Raw genomic sequence first — 20,520 nt, forward strand, 5'->3', positions numbered from 1 at the left:
GAATATTTAATAGCATTGGAGACACTTGTGCTGTGTGGAAAAAACACGATGTAACTTAAAAAAAACGCTATGTAAAGGAAATGTTGAAGAAAAACCTGCATGTTGACTTGACATCCTTGACTTGAGTCGTCCTGACTCAAATGTTCATTTTGTGTTTTCATAAAATTTTCATTTTCCTGTCATGGTCCTATCATTTCTGTGTTTTATGAGTTTTCTGGGGTTTTGTTGTATCGTTTGCCGTGTTTCCAGAGATCTGTTACTCCTCTGCTCCTGCCCAGTCTGTCTGAAATCAAGGATTTTTAAAGTTATGGAGGCAATTCATCAGATTACATGCAGCTTCCTCTGGAGCCACAAAAGGCTTTGTGCCACTTTTTCACAGTAGTCCTCCCAAAGACCTGTAAACACACCTAAAGGACTTATTTGTCCATAACTGGCGCTTTGGGATGGCGGACGACCCATCCTACAATCCAAAAGTGTCAGTTTTTGAAGTTTGAAATGAGACTCAAAAATCTACTTTTCTAGGACCTATAATGTTTAAAAATGTTGGAGTGACCCTTTAAGAAGGTCAGAGAAGATTTCTGGTAATAGAAACTGCCAACTGAGAGCTTCATTATAGCACAAAACACAATATTAAAAGTTTATTTCACTCCTGAAATGACTGAAAGCTCTTTTAATAAGAACTGTACCCTTAAATATTAATGTTTTTAAAATGCACACACACAAAAAACGGGACATAAAAGGTCTGTCTTCAAACGTGACTGATGGAGGAAAACTCCTTTTGCACTTCAAAATTTCCTCTCAAACAATTAAAAACAGTGTTCGCTCAGTTCTGAGGTTTCCTGTGTGACTCTTGTTGGAAAGCAGCCTGGTGACTCTGCGCTGACACTGTGTGGTTGGAGTATCCAGGGGCCACCAGGGGCCCTCCTGACTCAAACAGGCAGTCTGTGCCTTTTAGGTGACGGGGGACTGGGTGTAACATGAGCCGGGGTGAAAACTGTGCGCTGGATCCGGCTGCCAGTGCAGATGCGGTTCGCCAAAGAGAGAGAGAGGAGGTGCATGATGGATCCCGTCCCACTGCTGCTCATCATGGCCACAGCGCTGCCATGCTGCTCGGCGGTCTACACCGGGCCCCTCCAGCCGGAGATCTCCAACGGCACTTTCCATCACTTCTTCGTCCCGGACGGGGACTACGAGGAGACTGAGGACCCGGAGGTGTGCCAGATGCTGTTCAAATTCTCAGACGTGTATCCATGTGGGGCCAATGAAGAGAGGGACTCCGTGGTGCGGGACGACTTCATCATCACCAAGCTGCAGGCGGAGGACGCGGCGCGGCTGCTGGAGGGCATCGGCCGGACCGTGGCGCACGACCTGGACGGAGAGGACAGCTACGGAAAGTTCCTCCAGCGGGAGATCAGCCAGATCGGAGAGGCCTTTAATAACGTGGACAAGTCTCTGGTGGAGCTGGAGGTGAAGTTTAAGCAAAGTCAAGAAACTGAGCTGAGAGAGGAGCAACAGTTGAACGGCCACGTGATGAAGCAAGTGAGTGACATCAGGGGCTCTCTGAGGAGAACCACTGACATCTCTGTGGGACTGAAGGACAAACAGGAGCTGCTGTCTCTCATCATCCGCAGTCATGGTTCCAGGCTGAGCCGCCTGAAGACTGAGTATCTTAATGTTGGCTCTTAGTGGGGTTATTGTACCTTATTGTGTGTGAGAGAGTGTGTTTGTGTGTGTGTGTGTGTGTGTGTGTGTGTGTGAGGGGACCCTCCAGTTCAACAACAGCTGGAAAGTTCAATGTAGCTTGAAAATATCTTTCTAAGTATCTTGAATAGTTGTGACCTTTGGTTATCCCCATTCCTCGGACGTGTGTCATTAAAGGGAGCTGGAACAAAAACGTCGACACATTCCTATGAGTCAGGAGGGGAAATGTGGACATAAATTAAGTCTGCATGGAGCCCTTTGTGCCACCCCAGAGGAAAAGTTTTGTTCTGAAGAGACTGTGAAAATAAAAGCCCTCCAAGTGGATTTATTGGCCATAAAACATCTATATTTCTGTCTGTATGGTATAATTTATGTTGTTTTTTTAGGTTATTATTGATCAAATAAATGCTTAATATTCATCACATATCTTTATGCTTCCTTTTATTTTGGACAACATGAGTTTTCTGCTGCATGTCTTGTTCAATTTTTCCTACAATGCCACTCAGTGGTTTATTGTAAAAAAAAATAAATAAAACAAACATCTCCATCGCTGAAGCCTGAGGTCACCATAAACACTGAAAAGCTTTGAAATCTGAACTTCTGATTTCCCTCCTCTGTCACGTCTTTACGTCACCATGTTTGTTGTTGGTACTTCAAGTGGCATGCTTGCCTGTCCCATCCAGTGGCCCTGGTTAATTGGCGTCTGAAGTCTGTCACTGCCTCCCACTTCCATCTGGAAGCCATCTTCTCGAGTATGAAATAAGTTTGTCCGGAGGCAGCCACTCTCTGCATTATCTACTCCTTTGTCTGTCACGGTCTATAAAACGTGATCTCAGATGATTTTGAGGTGAAATTCTGAGTCACTAAAAATAGACTTATTAAAAGTGACACACGACTTGTTTGACTCTAAACAAATCTACTCTTTTGTTGAAACACGTCTTATTCCAGACCCATTGTTTGTAGGAGGTAAGTTGTTTTGAATTCCTGAAAGACATTAACTCTACAAACTAACCAACTGTCAGGCTGTTTTCATTTGCAGCGCCTTGACTTTTATATTTTGAAGGCCTCTGGTCGTCATCTGTGTATTTTCTTTAACTACCATCTAAAAAATGCTCTTTTTCCAGCCAATGTCTGCAACAACCACAAAGTAGCTGCCATAAGCGTGCCCTCTTTTTACGCAGATAATGTCTCTGCAGATGTGAGGGAGCCAGATGGGTTGCCATGGGCGCAACTGGGTGTGATTTCCTCTGTCTGGTTTTCCTCACAGTCCGGCTTCCCCTGAGGGACCCCGTTTTAAAAACAGCCCTCTGGAGCTCAGCACAGTCAGTCAGCCAACCCCGTCAAAAACCCAGAGCTGCGGGAGCTCCATGTGCAGAGAAACCCTATATGTCTGCAAGGCTCCTAATTTTCAGGGGCACTGCACAGGGCTCACAGGATTTGATTAAAAGATTTGGTTGAATTTTCCACTGTGTAAGTGAAGGTAGAGCGGTCACGAAACCTCTCATAAGCACTCATCCTACTTAATTTGTATTTTTTGGCTCAGATCATAAATTCCACCTATAGTGAGAATATTTTTTCTCTAGGCTGGTTTCAAGCCTCGTACAAGGAAGGCCTGAGTGAAGAGTATTCTCCTCACTGCCTTATTTTAAGGACAAACAAGGAAAGGTCAGGAATGCAGAGCAGAGTTGACCTGAGAACACGCTGATCCCTCTCCAAAGCCCCCAAACCTCATGCCTCTGTGGTGTTATTATTAGAAAGATGAGAGCTGTTTGAATACTACCACTGCTGCTAGTCCTACCATTATTATCACTGCAATGAAAACCACTGTGTAGTACAACTACTGCGATCACCGTTTGGCTGCATCTGTTAATAAATGGCACATTTCATACATCATTGTGCTTTACAGGATACAAACACAGCAAAGTTTAACAGTGCTGTTTGTGAGAAAAGTTGATTTTTGAGTCTCATTCGCAATTCATCAAAAACTGACACTTTGGGATTGTAGGACGGGTCGGCCGCCATCCCAAAGTGTCAAACTAGGTCACAAAATTAAAAGTAGGTTAACTGAAAAAAGGGGGAGACAAAAAAAGAAAAGTGTATGTCTGTATGTGTATGTATGAATAGTGCAACAAAAATGTACGTTTGTAGCAAAATCCCACGGCACACCTGGACTCCACCGGGTCAGAGTATGCACAATAGGTTTTTAGTTTTGATTTAAAAGTGGCCAGAGTCTGGACTTGTCTTATATAAACTGTGAGGTTATTTCAGGTCTGGGTTGCATGATATCAAAATGATGCTCCGCCTGGCTGGTCGCAGATGTCCTCAGGGTTCTGCGAGGTTCATATGGCAGAAGCATGTCTGAGATGGATTTCTGCCCAGAGCCAAGCAGTGATCTGTAGACGAGAGGCAAGATTTTGAAGTCAGTTCTCTGAGTGACTGGCAGCCGGTAGCCGGACTGGTAGAATTGATGTGATACAGTCAGATATCTTGAGTGCTTGCTTGAAAGAAGATACACGCTGGTTGTTGATCACATTATAATGACAATAGATGAGTGCTTTTCAACAACTGAGAAAACTCCCGCTGAGCATCCTTCGATGAAGACCATGAGATGGCGTTGAAAGCTTTGAAAAAACAAGCAAGTGAGCCTTGAGTTAGGTTATTTTTGTCAAACTTGCACACTCACGTGTCTAATACTCAGACACAGTGGTGGAAGAAGTACTCTGATCTCTTACTAAAGTAAAAGTAACAATACCACAACGTAGACATACTCTACTGTAAGTAAAAGTCCTGCATTCAAAATTATAAGTAAAAGTACATAAGATTGAGCAAAATATCTACTCAAAGTAACAAAAGAAAACATTCTTTACAATTATATTTAATATGTACATACGGTAATTCCATGTGATATTGATACTTCCTGCACTTCTGCAGTCATTCATGAGCTTTAAACAATGGATGACTTCTGCACTGTGCTAAAATAAGAAATTGTTTAATTCAAAAACTGTGCATCTTGAAGATAATTTATTCTAGATTTTATTTCTATGTCTATGATATAAAGCATATCATTTATCATGTCATGGACTTGTAATTAGTCTCTGGTGGCCGATGGTACTCAACGGCAGGGATTTCTTTCAATGCTGCAGCTGCTCATCATAACTCTGCACAGTTAATAAATAGGCCATCATTTGAGCAATACAGCAGTGGAGAGGAGATGCTAACGGGCAGAGAAACCTCAGGAAATGATTTGTGCTATCAATCGAATTGTATGTCAGAAAGATTTAATTAGAAATAAAAGTTGTGGGAAAGTAATTAAAGCGGCTGGTACGCATGTTGTCAATGGATTAAACCTTTTAACAGTCATCAATCATATTACAAGAGGAAATTTGTGCTGATGTCACAATAAAGTATGAGATCAGGAAACTGTTGATGCAGAGTCAATAATATTTATTAAAGGACAAGTTCACCCAAAAATGAAAATTCAGTCATTATTTGCTACAACGGAAAGTCGGAAACTTTTGTAGTCCACAAAACATTTCTGGAGCTTCACAGCAAAACAGTGTTGGAGCTCCTAAACAGCTGTAGTAGATGGGGACTTGTTTTAAAACGTAAAAACAAACAATAAAAGTAAACATAAAATGGCTCCATACAGCTCATCTTGCGTGATCTAAGTCTCAAGAAGCGCTGATATCCCAAACTAATTTAAAAAGACGTTAGCGTGGTGGAGCTCTTGCCTCTGCTTCAGACAGAGTGCACGCTAACACTTTTAGCTTAGCCGTTACAGTGAAGATTTTCAGCTTTAAAAAGGGTGAAAATAACACCAAATCAATCAATTTCTGGGCTTCTGGCGACTTGGATTACGCCAGACGAGCTGTATCGAACCCTTTTCTGTTTTTTTGTCCTTTTCTGGTTGTTTTTTTTTTATATATTTTAAAACAAGTCCCCATCTACTTCAGTTGTTCAGGAAAATGCGGCAACACTGTTTCGCTGTGAAGCTCCAGAATGAATGACTTTATTTAAACGTTAACACAACATAATAAAAAACAAACAAAACAGAAGTAACAGAGTCCAAAAAGGAGCAGGTAGAAGTAAAACTTACAAATCCCCTCCCCCTTTCTCACTTTTCTTCTTTTAACTCATGTATTATTTCAACAAATTCTCAAATGTATTTACAACTAATAAACAAACAACTTTCCCCAGTTTTTTTGCCACAATGTTAGTAGATAACAACCGAATTTTCATTTTTGGGGTGACGTTACCCTTTAAAAGAGATTTTTTCACTGTGACACACTGCAGACAGTTACTACATTTCATCTGTTCTTTTTTTATTTGGATTGTTTTATTTTTGTCACTCAGTTTTGGTCACTGACTCAAGCTTTGGTCACTGACATTTTCACATTGAAGAGTTCAGAAGTGGTTGAATAAAACAGACTCCTTGTTGCACTAACAGGAACATAAACAGCCGAGGCAGCTGCTGTTTAGAAAGTAATGCTGTAAATGTTTGGACTCCATCAGCAGGCCCCTCTCTGCCTGCTGACACACCAGTGACTCAGAACAAGAGAAAAGACGACCACAAAGACGTTTATATCATGTTGGTTCGGTGTGTTACACGGGCAGAAAAAAAAAAAGTTTTGCATTGCTGTTTTATTTTTCAAAAATATTCGATGGGGGGGGTAAGACCTCAAGAACAACAAAACATTTCCCTCAAACACAGTTTGGTCTTAATGCTCATATTTTTCCTTGAATAAACACAAATGCATCTGCATACATACAATTCAAAAAGTACATGTAGCCTACATATCTTGGTTTGAATGGGTACATAATGATACACAGTTGCCCTTTGAAATGTGACGGTACACATCCATGGATTGATCTTCAATACAGATTTCAAAGTTGTGCTATTGATCTTCTGCCTGTGTTTCTTTTTCTCTTTTTTTTCTTCTTGAACTAGCAGATTTTACAGGAAGAAAAAAAAAAACTTGTATAACTATTCTCCTCTCGAAGAGCAAGCAATAACACTGAACAGTTCATTCATAAAGAGGGACAGAAAAACAGCACCAGAGGAACTGAAATCATCTTCAGTCATATGTCACCTCTTTGTCATTTTCATGTGAGCGAGAGCCAGTGTCCTGTGCTTTCTCTGTGCCAAGCTGTGTGAAGGCTCTCTCTCTCTGCTCTGAGTCCCTGGGTGAAACTGTCTCTTGAACAGGGCTCGTCACCGTTTCAGGATGAGACAGGTGTCTGTTAGATGTGCGGCGGCCTGTCACACGCAGCCGTTCTCCTGCCTGGGCTTGTGCACCACTGGGGTGTGTGGAGGGTAGAGGGAAGGGGCCAGTGTGCACAAGAAACCAGCCAGCAGCGTGAGGCCCAGTCCGCCCCACGCACAGAACATGGACCAGCCGTACCCGTGGCTGATGTCCTCTGGGATCCCGAACATGTAGCGAGGGTAGCGGGACAGTTCAAAGTTGATCCCGGCCACACATGTGCAGAGGGAGATTATGCAGCATGTCCCTGGCAGAGAGGAAGGAAAACAAGTCAGCCACCCATTGATGCATCATTCCCCCCCTTTCGTTAACAACGACCTTACTGCCCCTCTGTGGTGATGCAGGGTAGTGCTCTTTATGTAAAGTGCATCTCACCTCCCATGAGGAAGAGGAGTCCAGCGACATACTGCATCAGATCATGCTCCTTACAGCAGCCCAGCACGCCTATGATCCAGCCGAACAGGATGATGGAGATGGCCATGCCTATGAAGCTGGCAGTCATCCTCTGGAGATCTGCAAAGAGAAAGAGAAACAGAGAGGGAGGGAGAGTGTTTGTTTGGGGTGATGCCAAGTTTCTCGACATTGATTCATCAGATTATGAAAGGGGGGGGGGGGGGGGGGGAACACAAAAATAAAACTCACGGAGCGCGTGCCACTCATCCTGCCTTATTGTCTTCGTCAGATTGATTGGCAGATTTCTGGGCAACGCTGATGATGAGTAGTAGTATTTTATTGGAGTGCAGCGCGGAACCAATCCTGTGGATGTAAACAACACAAAGAGGATGTCACATAAGCACTGAGATCAGATGGAGAGGATATCACAAGGCTCTCTCTCTCTCTGCTGCCACCCCCCCACCCCCTCCAAAAAATAAGCACCCAACCTCCCCTCCTCCACCACCACCACCCACCCATCCACCCACACCATTGTGGAGTAGCTTATTGTACGCATCTCGAGGCTTCTGTTACTACAGCTTGCCCTTTTGTGCTGGAAAATATCACAGCGCGTCGAGTGCGTTGTAACTGTACTCCGCGCGTCGGTGCTGCGTAGGCCTCGAGGGTCTGTGCGCAGCATCAGCACCTCGGATAGCGCATTCAAAGTATCCACCGATGGCGCTTCATTCACACAACAACAACACGAATGTACAGAGCATTAAAGCACAGAATGTGATCCCTCAAAGACAAACCTTTAAAGATCAAATCCTCCGTCTCCAAGTCGAATCCCCCCCGGTGGCACTTTCTCCACAGTCCGGTGATGGTGGAGTTGTACTGCCGACTGCAGAGGGACTCCATGGCCGGGGCAGGAGGCAAGAAGTGCCGCTTCGCCCGCAGCAGCATCTCGCCGCCGACGCTGGAGCCCCTCCTCTCCACATTTTTCTCCTTTGGCAACATGCGAAGTGGCAGGTTGTTGTTGGAGATGTAGATGTAACCGGGGTCGTTTCTTTTGTTTGAATAATTCTTGCAGCGTTCCCGGTGCCTCCTCGCGTCCGTCTCGTACCAGTTGTCAGTGCTGATCGCTATCGCTATCAGTCCCAAAGCGCAAAACGCCAAAAAGAGACCCGCCACGGTTAAAGTCCTCATCGCAGCCATGTTCCATGCGTATCTCGCCTCGGTGCCGTGATGATTGCCCGGGACAGCAGGACTCCGCTCCCGGCTGATGCTGTCAGTATCTGAGGTGGGGAGCAAATTCAGCAATACGCGGAAATGTGACCTGCAGAAGACTCCCCGAAGCCCTCATTTCTTTGATTTGTCAACCACAACCGAAAAAAGAGCCAAATTCCGAGGCAGGAAGATAAATAAATACATTTGGGCCTCGATGAGCTATTTTGGTTGTCTCCTCTATGCCTCTGAACTCAGTCTAGCCTAGATACTGGTCAGTCCAACATTTCTTTCCAGTAGATGGAGACAGAGCAAATATTTGAAAGCACAACAAGCCCAAGGCCTGCACTTACGCATGATTCGTAGGAGATGGTTTGGTAGTAGAGGAAGTGCCCTCCCTCACGTTTTCATACATATCACAGCTGTTGTTGTTTTAAACCTTCAGTTGTGAAAGACTGACTCTATTAAACCACACAGAGGGCCTCGTCTTTCTCTGGCTGGTGTACAGGAAACTGTTTCATCACATCCAGCATCTTGCCTGTGGTAACTTTCCTTCATCATGGGACCAAAATTAGTCGAAAACAGTTTGGATCATTGTGCAATTTTGAGAGAAGTCATAGAAATACAAAAACATATACATATACAGTACATATATGCTTTAAGTATTTGTTTCCTGCTAATGATGTCGACTCATGAGAGATGTATCTGGGTTTTATTCTAGTTTTCTTGGGGCAACGTTTTTTAAAACACAAACGAGTCACAGTGACACATAAGCTCTGGATGTTTCAGTCATGTTTACACTGGTTTCACTCTCTTGGTCAATACTTCCTCAATTGAAACCAGAATGCCAAACTAAAAGAGGAACAAGTCCGATTCCAAACTTCGCTTTTGGTTTCGGCTCCTGTGCTCAGTAACTCTTCATAAAAATTCCAGCATGAATAAATCTTACCGGGGATTCGTTGTTGTTGACAGCAAGAAAACAAGCAAAGCAGATTTTCCTGCACAGCAAGAAGTTTTGACTTAATAATGAAGAGTTCAGTTAAACAGTGATGACCTTTTATTTGTGTTTTTTTTCTTGTGTTAGTATTGAGAGCAGGATTAGAGATAATGTTGCTCTAAGGTCACATTTGCTCTTGAACTCATGAGGGGGGAAGTTGAAGCAAACAAGGGCATGGATGTGGTATTGAACAGTGTGACTCACCCAAAAAAAGGTTTAGGGAAAAAAATACATTCTTTTAAACAACACATTACCTGCTGCTACTTTCCACTTTTTTCCCAGATGTTTTGAATAATTATAGATCTACTGTAGGTTCTTCGAATCTGCTCTCAAAAAGAGGAATCATTCTGAATTATTGTACAATCATACCTCTTAATTGTGCACTACAGTGCATGTGAACATGATTGGCTTATACTCGGCCATCAGGAACTAGCTGATCACTTGAATTTGACGACTGGATGATATGAGCGCAGACTGCATAGGGTCCGGCTTTCAGTTCCCATTTGTCTGGTGAAGTCAGTGCACGGCGACATTGCGTATGTCTCTGTGAAGCAATAAGAAAAAGTTAACATTCATCACAAGCTTCAGGGACCAAGATTCTCATGCTGCCTTGTTTACATGATGGACGGATATGTCATATCACCTGTAAGTGTTGCTGCTTTATTGTCTCTTGGATCGATGTTTGTGACACTGAGAGGATATTTTACTGTTCGTTCTATGTGCCTCTGTAGCCGTTTCAAAAAAAACTTTTAGAGTAGCAAGGTAAATTCTTGTGACCAGAGTGGGACAAGTATGGCTGAGAAGAGAAGACTTACTTCTTTTTGTTTTGTTTCTGTTTATAGGACGTACATTTTAGTAACCCTGAACATACATGTCTGTATGAACTCGTGTCCCTTGTGATCTGGTCTGTTTTGGTACTTTATTCTTTTCATTTATTCATCTTAATGTTCTAGTACAAGTAAGGCTGGTTGATATACCGACAAGATGAGCAAGACTTTTGATATCGTAGTCTCATGATATGTGTAAGTGCTGCCTTTTCTCGGTTTTGAAGGCTGCGTGACAGTTTGAGTGTCTGTGTATGTGTATTATGTAAAGCATATGTTGCCAGGAAACTATTTATTTAAAGGGCAACTCCACCAATTTCACACATTAAAGTGTGTTTACAGGTCTTGGGGAGGATTACTGCTTATGTGAAGTAAAAGTATCTTGTGTGAGTAGTATAAAGCCTTTTATGACTTGAGAGGAAGCTCCATGTAATCTGATAAATTGCCTCCAGTGATGTCACTCGGTGGCTAAATTGCATTGTGGGTAATCTAGGCAGCAGGTTTTGTGAATGAAGATGGATACGTGGATAACAAGGCAATATCTTTGATTCTGCTGGATCAATTACAATAATTTGTATTTAAACCATAATGAGTCAGACAGTGTTATAAGAGCACATTGCTAAACCAGCAGACTGCTTTTCAAAACCTGGTGCCTACATTACCCACAATGCAAATTTATCAGATTACAATGCAGCTCCTCTGGAACCATAGAAGTCTTTATACTGCTTTTTTAACAAATGTATTAGTACTCCCAAAGACATGTAAACACACTTTAATGTGTGAGTTGCCCTTATAAGTCGATTTATTAAAAAATGATCAAATAATGTTGATTGAATCGTTTTATATGAAGTGCTTTAAAGAAAATATTTGGTGTATTACGATGTAGCCTAAATATATTGTGATCTTGTTCACAGGCTCTATTGCTCAGTAAATTAAATAAATTCTTGTGTTTGAACTGTTTCCTTTTCACCTCACTTTAGCAGGACAAAGAGACACAACTTTTACTTTCTCTATGACAAAAAATGTAATTCTTTCCCTTCAAAGGCTTCGGAGGAAATCCTTCCAAATGAACCTGAGGATTACCGACCCCCTGCAGAGCTGTACCCGTACCTCACTACTGCGGGGGAGATTTATGAAGGTGAGCAGTTGGGATTTAACCGTTGAAAAGAGCATGAATATCTACATGACTGAGTGCCTTACAGTGCAGTACAGTTACTGAGTGCCTGTATACCTTCTGTCACTTTTCAGACCATAGATGGACCTTCCACTCTGAGCGTGTCCAGCCAACAGACTTCGACAATTCTCCAGTGAATCATCTCACAGAGCTTCAGTCTGTATCTCCTCAACAACTGATCCCACCCTACCGCTACAGCAGCGAGTCTCTGCCCCTTCACCTGGACCCAGCGCTCGGACCTCTCTCTGTGTCACCACCAGTAAGCTCTTGCGTGTGAAGAAGTGAATGGTGGTACTAGTGTGAAAAGACACAATCTCCTCAAGTGTGGTTTAAGATATAGATAAGTAAATGTTGTCTATGATTATACACATATGTACCAAAGCAAAACCAACATCCTTAAGCAGGAAAAAGCTCCCTTAATTGACAACAAGGTCAATTTTGAATGTGATCTTAATATTGGTGTGCAGCTGATGAAAAAGCTACATTACGTGATTCATGTTGGTCATCTTACTGTATTTAGTCTGAGTGAAGTACAGAAGCAGAAAAGAACAGAAAGAAGGAAACTGTCTCAGAAAAACTTGGGTGATTTTTCTACTTATTTTTCATAATTGGAGGTTGGAAGTTTTAATGTAACAGAGCCCCTTGTGAGGATAAAATGATGGTAAATTCAGAAGCTAACTAGGGCTAGCCCTAATGATTGTTCACTAATCATTATAGATTAATCTGTTGATTATATTCTTGCTCAATTGATAATTGTAAACAATGCCAATCATAATTTTACCAGAGCTCAAGCTGACTCCTTTAAGCTGCTCGATATATCCAACCAGCCATCTACAACCCAGTGATATTCAGTTCACTATCATATAAGACAAAGGAAACCAGCAAACATTCACTAATAAAGCAGCTAGAATCGACTAACAACATTGTTGATTAATATTCTGTCAACTGAATAATCAACTAATCATTTCAACTTCATCATTTCCTATGGTTAATATACATGAATGTGTGGTTGTACATGCTGCAGGTCAAACAGAAAAGGTTCTTTGGACTAAATCTGTTGCTGCCACAATAATAACACAATACATTTCCAGGAATTACCCTAAAAAAACATCATGGATTTAGATCACTTATAATCTAACCAAAAAAAGGGCTTTGATCTCTACAAAGACAGCACATGATGTTGGGGATATTTTCACTGAAATGTCATCTGCACCACACAGTCTTGCTGAGCATTGAAATCTATTTTGGCAGAGTTACTTCCTCTTTTGGAACAATGACAGTGTTTTAACGAAAATGTCAGACAGATTGCAACACAAAACCCATTGCAGCTCTTAAACTCCTTTTATGCAAACCTGAACTATGCTGTGCTTTATATCTCTACTAAAGATCCCATATTACACCCAGTCCCTGGTTTACCAGTACCAGCCCTCCGCCTCGCCTGGCCATTACTATTCAGAAGAGGAACAGAGAGGAATGAGTCCCCCGCTTGAGGTATCAGATGGGGAGGATGAATTTGAAGACCACAATCACTCCTCCTTCAGGAAAGACACTAGTGAGTATTTTCAATGCAAATTTTCTACTGAGATCGAATGTACTGAAAGACAAAATTGCTTTAATGGGTCTAATGTTTTCAAAATCAGGCAACAAGAAGAAAATCCGCTTGTACCAGTTCCTCCTGGACTTGCTCAGAAACGGTGACATGAGTGACAGTATCTGGTGGGTGGACCAGGAAAAAGGCATCTTCCAGTTCTCCACAAAACACAAAGAAGTTCTGGCCAGCCACTGGGGTACTCAGAAAGGAAACCGCAAAAAAATGACCTACCAAAAGATGGCTCGAGCTCTGAGGAACTATGGTAAAACTGGAGAGATTAAAAAAGTAAAGAAGAAGCTAACCTACCAGTTCAGTGAGGCAGTGCTGAGGAACATCTACATACGCCAGTATCCTCACTGATGGGGGAGCAAAGGCAGTCTTTTGTTACGCTGAAATCACTAAACTAGCCAAGATTGTGTTTGCCTGTTTGCTATGTACTTAGTTTTTCTACCAAGTTTTCCTACCTATTTATTTGTGATGCACATCCTCTACTGCTTCCATATAAATTGCTTTATTACATACTCAAATTAAATTTGTGCTTTTGTATCTGCAAAGATTAAAGGATAATGACACATCAGGGAAAGTAAAAAAAAAAAAAAATCTATTTTTTGTCATGAATGTGTGTAAATAAATATTATGTTCTATTGTTTATGTCAAATTACTGAAATAAACTGAATTCTCCTTTAAAAAAAGCAGAAAACATTTCAGAGCATGGTGTAGCCTATTTCTAAATGGGGCAACAGATCTCATATCTCATTAAGAGCAAGTTGAGTAATCGATAAGTTGATCAAAAGTAAGTTAATAACCAATTATTTCGATAACATTTGCTGTGTCCAGCTTATGAAATATCAGGATTTGCCGCTTTTCTTGGTCAATTACAACAGTAAATAAAGAGTCTTTGGATTTTAGACTGGTGGTTGGAAAAAAGAAGCTTTTATTTCTTTTTTCTTTTTTACATTTTATAGACTAAATGATTGATCAATTAATCATGAATATAATAATCAGATTAATGGATAAGAAAAAATATTCAGTAGTTGCAGCCCTAATCTTATTGTTTTAAAGCCTTGCTAAAATTCAAGATAGGGAGAGCATCAGAGAGGAGATTCCTCTTCCAGGACAGACATGCAATAATGTCACATGTATAGAGAAGACTGTTAATGGAGTAAATTACTTTAAACATAAATCCAAGATCTAAAAACAAACAAACAACAGAACTACAAGTTACAGACAGAAACTACAACCGAGCATGTCATGCAAAAAAAAAGTTTCAATCCTAAAAGCATTTGCAAGCAGATACAAAAGGTGTGTGGAGTGAGACTGTACCTATGAAAACACACCTGGCAACTGGCAGGGTCTTCACCAAAAACTGTGCTTCGTTCCACACAGGCCTGGAAAGCGGATGATAAACTACTGATAAATACACATCAAGGGAAATTCACACAGTGCAGAAAGATGAATCATATCAGATATATTGAACACTTCTGATGCAAAAACCGATATGAACAACTACAGTGCAAGCACTGACTGAGTCTGTAGGATCAGACAAAACAGGGAAACATAGACATGAGATATGGTCAGAAAGACACAGAAAAATAGTGTGAGATAGCTAAGTAAAATCTGAATCACGTTCACTTCCAGGTAGGTTTTCACATACTAGGAATTTGCCTCATGGTAACAAAAAAACATAACATAATATAATAAACAGGAAAAATGAGCACAACAAAAGTCAAGAATCACAATTATAGATAGATGATTTATAGATGTGCTCATGATTTACCACATTCAGGCAACAGTTGAACACCTGATTGTCTGTTCCGATATGACCAAGTGTTTATTTGTAAATAACATTTACAACTGATTTACAACTTTAAGATTGACCTCTAGTTAGCCTACCTCATTTTGAAGCACAGTGGTTCCGTTTTGATATCTGTTTCCAGCCGGACTGTTGCTATGTTACACAAATGTAGCTATTTCTTCAATTTAATCACCTCACAAAAATTAAGGGCGAACAGATCGCATCGTTTTAATGTTAGTATTATATTTCTATAACATGCGAGCACAAAAATATTATTCATGACGTTACTTTTAAGGGTTTGCATTTTCCTAACGGACGAGTAGATTTTAAAGGACCACTCCCAGAACAACTTCCGCTGACGTCACGTGTATCAGCCAATCAGAGCTCATATGTTGTTTCGGTACAAATTTCAAACGCCGTCGCGTCGACAAACGGACGGGCAGCCCGACAGCCGTAGTTGTTAACGTAGTTTAAGCCCGCTTTGGTTTTAAGGAATATTGTTTTTTTATATATATTTTTTAGCTGTCTGCGGTGGCACCATGAGAGTGAGGTTAGTAGTAAACATTTGTATTCATTACAGTTTGAATTGTTTAACGATAACAATGGAATAAGTTAATCATTTAACCAGCTAAACGTTACTTCCTGATTGGCCTGGTGATTTTAGATAAAAGCTAATGTTCGCTTTACTCTGAGCAGACGCACACAGCGTGTATCACGTCTTTGCCGTTTGCCTGTGTTGCAATGAGTATTTTTGAACGGTAATTATGTTTCCTGTTTATCTCATGTCACTCATGCTACTCATGAGCTGGCCATTTTTAACGTTACAACTAATGCTACAATACAGCGTCTGGTAGTTAGCTAAAGCTAGCTTGCTCAGGATTGTGGCATCTAGTGTTCGCTCTTTGCCGCTAACAGACTCTCTAATTTTTAATTAACGTTGCTCACTTTCGCTAATGTTGATACTGAACCGGTTTTGACTGGTAACAGGTGTCTTCACCTGAAACTGACCCACTGAAACTACTGTTTTTCTTCCAGTGAAGTCCACGCAGCAGAGTCTGTTGCCTACCTCAACAGAGCACTGGTCAGGCTGCAGGATATTTGGGAAGAAATCGGGATCCCAGAGGAGCAGCGCCTACAGAGAACCAATGAGGTTCACAAGCACATTAAAGTGAGTCACATGTCAATTTATATAATGTAAGTATGGATGCTGACCTCACAGAGCTAAGGAACTATAACATTTTTGTTTTCCTTGTCTGGCAGGGTTTGCTGGACCTAATGATTGCAGAAGAAGAGGAGCTCAGGAAGAGATTACTGAAGAGCATTGAAGCCTGTATTAAGGAACTTAAAAGTTTGTGCATTGAACTTCAGCTGCCCCCCTTTGAGGTATAGTCACCTTTGAATATGTGCTTGTTTTCTCAAATCTGTCTGGGGAAATTATTAACCTGTTTTGACTAATGTTCTGGATTTTTCTGAAGGAGGAGGAAGGCTGCACCATGTTGCAGATGGAAAAGAATAGCCGCACACGTCTAGAGGTGATGAAGGAGCACAAGAAGCAAAGAATGGAAGAGCTTAAGGGCCTCCTTAGCAAAGACCGTGAGCTGTGTGGTATCATGTGCACTACCCCATTTTGCATTGACCAGAACGCCATCCCATCACTGCAGCAGCTGAAGACTTATCATGCCTACCTGGATGATCTTACCAAAGAGAAGGTGTTACTTACTGTCTGCTTTTCTTAATAACTCACTTGTAATTTTTTATTAGGGTTATAACCTGGCTTTTCTTTTCAGGAGCGACGTCATGATGAATTTGTGAGCGTCAAAAAGGAGATCATTGTATGCATGGATGATCTGGAGCAGAACCCAGAGACCAGTTTTGAGATGGATGTGATGTGTGAGGATGAGGAGGCATTTTGTCTGTCGGATGACAACATTGCTGCTCTTAAACTTCTCCTCACGCAGGTGAGTTTTGTGATCATTTTCATCATTTGTTGATTCTGTAGTGTACAATATTATGTGTTATATATATAATCATATTATAATGATTGATGGTTTTTATGCCTCTTCAGTTACAAGACCGTAAGACTGAGAATGAGCTCCGTTGTTCAGCTTTCCGCACCAAGATCCAGGAGCTGTGGGAAAGACTTCAGATTCCCCAGGAGGAGAGGGAAGCTCTCTCTGAGCATATGGTCGCGTCAAAGAAGAGAAACATTGAGGCAGTAAGAAATCTACCACGTGTAGTCATTTACATGAATGATAAGTGATTCAGACAATGTAGCAGTTTATGTGCCACGCAACCCAAACATCCCCACAACAAATTTTAATAAATTCTTCGTTTTCAGCTCCAGGCTGAGGTCCAGCGTCTAGAGGTGCTGAAAATTCAAAGCATGAGGAGTGTCATTGAGTCCATCAGAGCTGAGATCGCCCTTTACTGGGACAAATGCTTCTACAGCCGAGAGCAACAACAAGCTTTTGTTCCATATCATGCTGGTGAGTAATGTCCTAACACTGAATATACGTAATTAGTCATCACGAAGGGAGTGTGGGTCTCAGTGCATCATGTCTTCTTTCCACAGATGATTTCACTGAGGAGCTTCTCAACCTGCACGAGGCCGAGGTCAAGACCCTGGAGAAGTATTACATGGACCACCAAGAACTTTTTGAGGGAGTCACAAAGTGGCGGGAGAATTGGACCCTGTACTTGGAACTTGACGTAAGTACCATCGTCGTGAATTTAGTGGGGAGGCATTCAAAACAAACTTCCCTTGGTGTGCTAAGGTGTGGATGTGTGTACTTTCCTTCTCAGAAAAAGGCGAACGATCCTGGAAGGTTCAACAACAGAGGTGGGAACCTTCTGAAAGAAGAGAAGCAGAGGACCGACCTGCAGAAAAGTTTGCCCAAGGTGAGGAAACGTTTAAATGTGGTTTGATATGTTCTCTCTCTGTTGGGTAAATTTTAAAAAGATGGGATTGGTTTTCTGCTTGTATGAGAAACTGTTAGTGGGAATTCAAAAGAAAAAAAAACAAGAGTGACAGAGGAGAGTGAAAACAGCTGAGGTAGTTGGTGCATTGCCAGGTTTGGCCAACAGATGGCGACATTAAACATTAATCTCAGTCTGTAGATCCTGTGAAAACAATTTTGCACAAGAATGGCATTTTAGAGATTGGACTGTTATGTTGAGGTCAATGCTATGTATGATTACAGCAACATGGTAAAATAAGTGTTTCGTGTTTGTTTCAGCTGGAAAAGACTCTAAAGACCCAAATCGATGCTTGGGAGCAGGAGCATGACAAGGAATTCCTGGTCAATGGACAGAAATTTCTTGAGTATGTGCAGCAGCAGTGGGAGCACCACCACACTGAAAAGGAGAAGGAGAAACTGGAAAGGGTATATTATTTATCTGATTTAAAAAACTACAGTCTTTAATATCACTGTCACAAAAGTGTTGTCTGTATTCATGACTACGTTTTTGTTTGTTTGAAATAGCAAATGAAGAAAACTAAACAGACACAGGAGGACATGCTATATGGAACTGCAAAGAGAACACCATCCAAAAGGCGGATAGCAGGGACACCCACACCCGGGAAAGTAAGAAAGGTAAGACGGTGCAGCAGTTTTATTGGATTTATTGAATGTGATTATTTCATGTGCATTGCTACTATTTGACTGCACCTGGATGAGTTGACCCATCTTGCTTCCTCTGTCTACTTAGTTCAATGGCACGACCCTCTCCACTCCAACCAGCTTCCTTAATTCAGGCCTCGGTGGAACTATGTGTCAGTCCTCCATCCAGAAACCACCTCTGTCTGCCAGCAAGGTACGCTCACTGTCTTTCTCCTGACTCATCTCACTGACAAAATTCATATGTGGCCTGTCAGACCTTAAGGTTGGCTCTGTATCAGACTCTTGTTCTGAGACCATTCTTTATATTGGTGGGGTCAGACAGGGTACATTCTCTAATTTTTGTTTAATTTGTGAGCATAAGTGTATGTCCATGTCATGTAGTGATGTGGGAAACCCAGCTGCTGATTGTATATTAAACAGCCTAAATGAAGCATTGAACAATTCTACCAAAAGCTGCTCTTGTGATACTTTGATGAGGCAGCAGGAGTGTACTGAGGATGATTGATGCTGTAGTTTTTCATTTTCATGATGATGTGCAAGTGTGTTTTGTTTTTTTGTTTTTTAATACATTCATTATAGTCTTCTTATGTAGTGAAGTAAAATGAAAATGATGGCAAAAAACACATTATCATTCAAGTTGGTCTTGTTGTAGGGTCTTGGCCTGCGAACCCCTGGACATGGAAAGACTCCCCGTTTACTAGACCGAAACAAGGAAAACATCTCCCATCTTAGAAATACACCAAGTGGCGCACTAAGGTCTCAGGATACTCAAGATCACACCTTCGCCTTTAACTCTTTTGCTGGCTCCTATTCGGACTTTGCGGTAATGTGGTTTTACATCTATTTCGTCCCTCTATTTCAGAAAAAAATACTCAATTTCCCGTGATTTCAACAGTACCATGAAGTAACACTAAGAGGAATCTTATATTTTCAAGTCTGTGGGATGAAAAAACTTGAAAGTCCTCAGATTAACATTTCGTAAATCTGAAGGAAGATTTTCCCTTTGAGAGCAGCTAAAAATCAACCATACATACTTCTGCCAAGACTGCATAATGAAGTGAATTTTTAGAAACAGACAATTTGCCTCAAAGACACAGACACATGAGTACATATTACAGATTTTTTATTAATTCAAGTTAGGGCAGCATGTCATGAGACAACAGTGGAACAGTTTTTAATACCCTGTTGTAAATCATGACAGTCAAGTCGATCAAGACTTGTTCCCCGGGTCACAGTTGAACTTTCCACTACGTTACTTTTAAATCTGGACGTCATGACAAAATTGTTTCCAAAATGAATATATACATTAGAATTTCATATTATCATGTTACATGCTAAGACTGTGAATGAGACACATTGACTTGTATATTTACTCATTTGACATTTTAAATATAAAGATACTGACCATTAATTTGGACTTTTTTTTTACAGAAAGACCTCTCGGAGGCTTCTAAAACGAATGTGAAGTCCGGGCTGCTGAACTCCACCGTCGGTCATCAGTGATGAGTCAAAGCAGTGGCTCCTGTGCCAGAAGTCATCCAGCTCAGCAATAGTTTGGTGTAGTTTCATAGAGTGGGCAAGAGGGAGCTTAAACTCCTTTTAAACATTGTAAATATTTGAATGTGTCTCCATCGATCATCTTTCTAAATGTCAGGGTTTCTGCTGGAGCAGTTTCCTCTGCTGTATGCATTATGTGGCAAGTTAAGGATATTTGTATCAAGGCTGTTGTGGCTTTTTATTTGACATTTTTCTTTTGGGGTGACAGCCTTTGTAAGTGAAATGTTTTTTACCATATCTAGAGCACTACATTATTTTAGTACTGCAGCAGTTATCCAGTGCACCGTAATTTTCTTCCTCCAGCTGGAATGACAGCTAAATTTTCTCCTCAGAATCTAAATATTTTGAATGCTTTTTTAAAGTCAAGCTGTAAATAAACGTTTTAAAAAAACGTTCATCCTAAG

The 20,520-nt window shown here is 41.2% G+C and overlaps 4 protein-coding genes and 1 long non-coding RNA gene across 7 annotated transcripts; 3 read left to right on the plus strand and 2 right to left on the minus strand.

The window, feature by feature from the left end:
- Positions 1 to 929: 929 nt before the first annotated feature.
- On the plus strand, positions 930 to 2,127 carry fibina (fin bud initiation factor a). Its single transcript, XM_084364150.1, has one exon. It carries the CDS (start codon positions 1,024 to 1,026, stop codon positions 1,684 to 1,686), a length of 663 nt encoding a protein of 220 aa, XP_084220276.1. The 5' UTR covers positions 930 to 1,023; the 3' UTR covers positions 1,687 to 2,127.
- Positions 2,128 to 5,128: 3,001 nt separating this feature from the next.
- Positions 5,129 to 8,898, minus strand: tmem276a (transmembrane protein 276a). The gene is made up of 4 exons (XM_084363873.1): positions 8,147 to 8,898; positions 7,605 to 7,718; positions 7,338 to 7,475; positions 5,129 to 7,209 (listed from the first exon to the last, which is right to left on the minus strand). Exons 1-4 carry the CDS (start codon positions 8,547 to 8,549, stop codon positions 6,962 to 6,964), a joined length of 903 nt encoding a protein of 300 aa, XP_084219999.1. The 5' UTR covers positions 8,550 to 8,898; the 3' UTR covers positions 5,129 to 6,961.
- Positions 8,899 to 9,968: 1,070 nt separating this feature from the next.
- On the plus strand, positions 9,969 to 14,455 carry spi1a (Spi-1 proto-oncogene a). Its single transcript, XM_084363874.1, has 5 exons — positions 9,969 to 10,200; positions 11,424 to 11,517; positions 11,628 to 11,812; positions 12,940 to 13,105; positions 13,194 to 14,455. The coding sequence occupies exons 1-5, from the start codon at positions 10,174 to 10,176 to the stop codon at positions 13,502 to 13,504; spliced, it is 783 nt and encodes a 260-aa protein (XP_084220000.1). The 5' UTR covers positions 9,969 to 10,173; the 3' UTR covers positions 13,505 to 14,455.
- Positions 13,434 to 15,292, minus strand: LOC311263655. The gene is made up of 3 exons (XR_014623375.1): positions 15,038 to 15,292; positions 14,482 to 14,554; positions 13,434 to 13,500 (listed from the first exon to the last, which is right to left on the minus strand). It is a non-coding gene; the product is annotated as an uncharacterized lncRNA (long non-coding RNA).
- Positions 15,293 to 15,369: 77 nt separating this feature from the next.
- LOC311263651 (protein regulator of cytokinesis 1-like) lies at positions 15,370 to 20,511 on the plus strand. 3 transcript variants are annotated; one of them, XM_084363870.1, is made up of 14 exons: positions 15,370 to 15,489; positions 15,975 to 16,107; positions 16,200 to 16,322; positions 16,415 to 16,648; positions 16,727 to 16,897; positions 17,005 to 17,154; positions 17,278 to 17,425; positions 17,512 to 17,648; positions 17,742 to 17,837; positions 18,176 to 18,322; positions 18,422 to 18,532; positions 18,648 to 18,752; positions 19,212 to 19,382; positions 19,991 to 20,511. In XM_084363870.1, the coding sequence occupies exons 1-14, from the start codon at positions 15,479 to 15,481 to the stop codon at positions 20,060 to 20,062; spliced, it is 1,809 nt and encodes a 602-aa protein (XP_084219996.1). In that variant the 5' UTR covers positions 15,370 to 15,478; the 3' UTR covers positions 20,063 to 20,511. The 3 variants fall into 3 exon arrangements, with proteins under 3 accessions (XP_084219996.1, XP_084219997.1, XP_084219995.1); XM_084363871.1 differs by lacking the exon at positions 15,370 to 15,489 and adding an exon at positions 15,616 to 15,697 and having other exon boundaries at positions 19,212 to 19,315; XM_084363869.1 differs by lacking the exon at positions 15,370 to 15,489 and adding an exon at positions 15,617 to 15,697.
- Positions 20,512 to 20,520: the final 9 nt, after the last annotated feature.

The sequence above is a fragment of the Pagrus pagrus genome (genome assembly GCF_965226575.1).
Source record: "Pagrus pagrus genome assembly, chromosome: 10".
Classification (NCBI taxonomy): Eukaryota; Metazoa; Chordata; class Actinopteri; order Spariformes; family Sparidae; genus Pagrus; species Pagrus pagrus.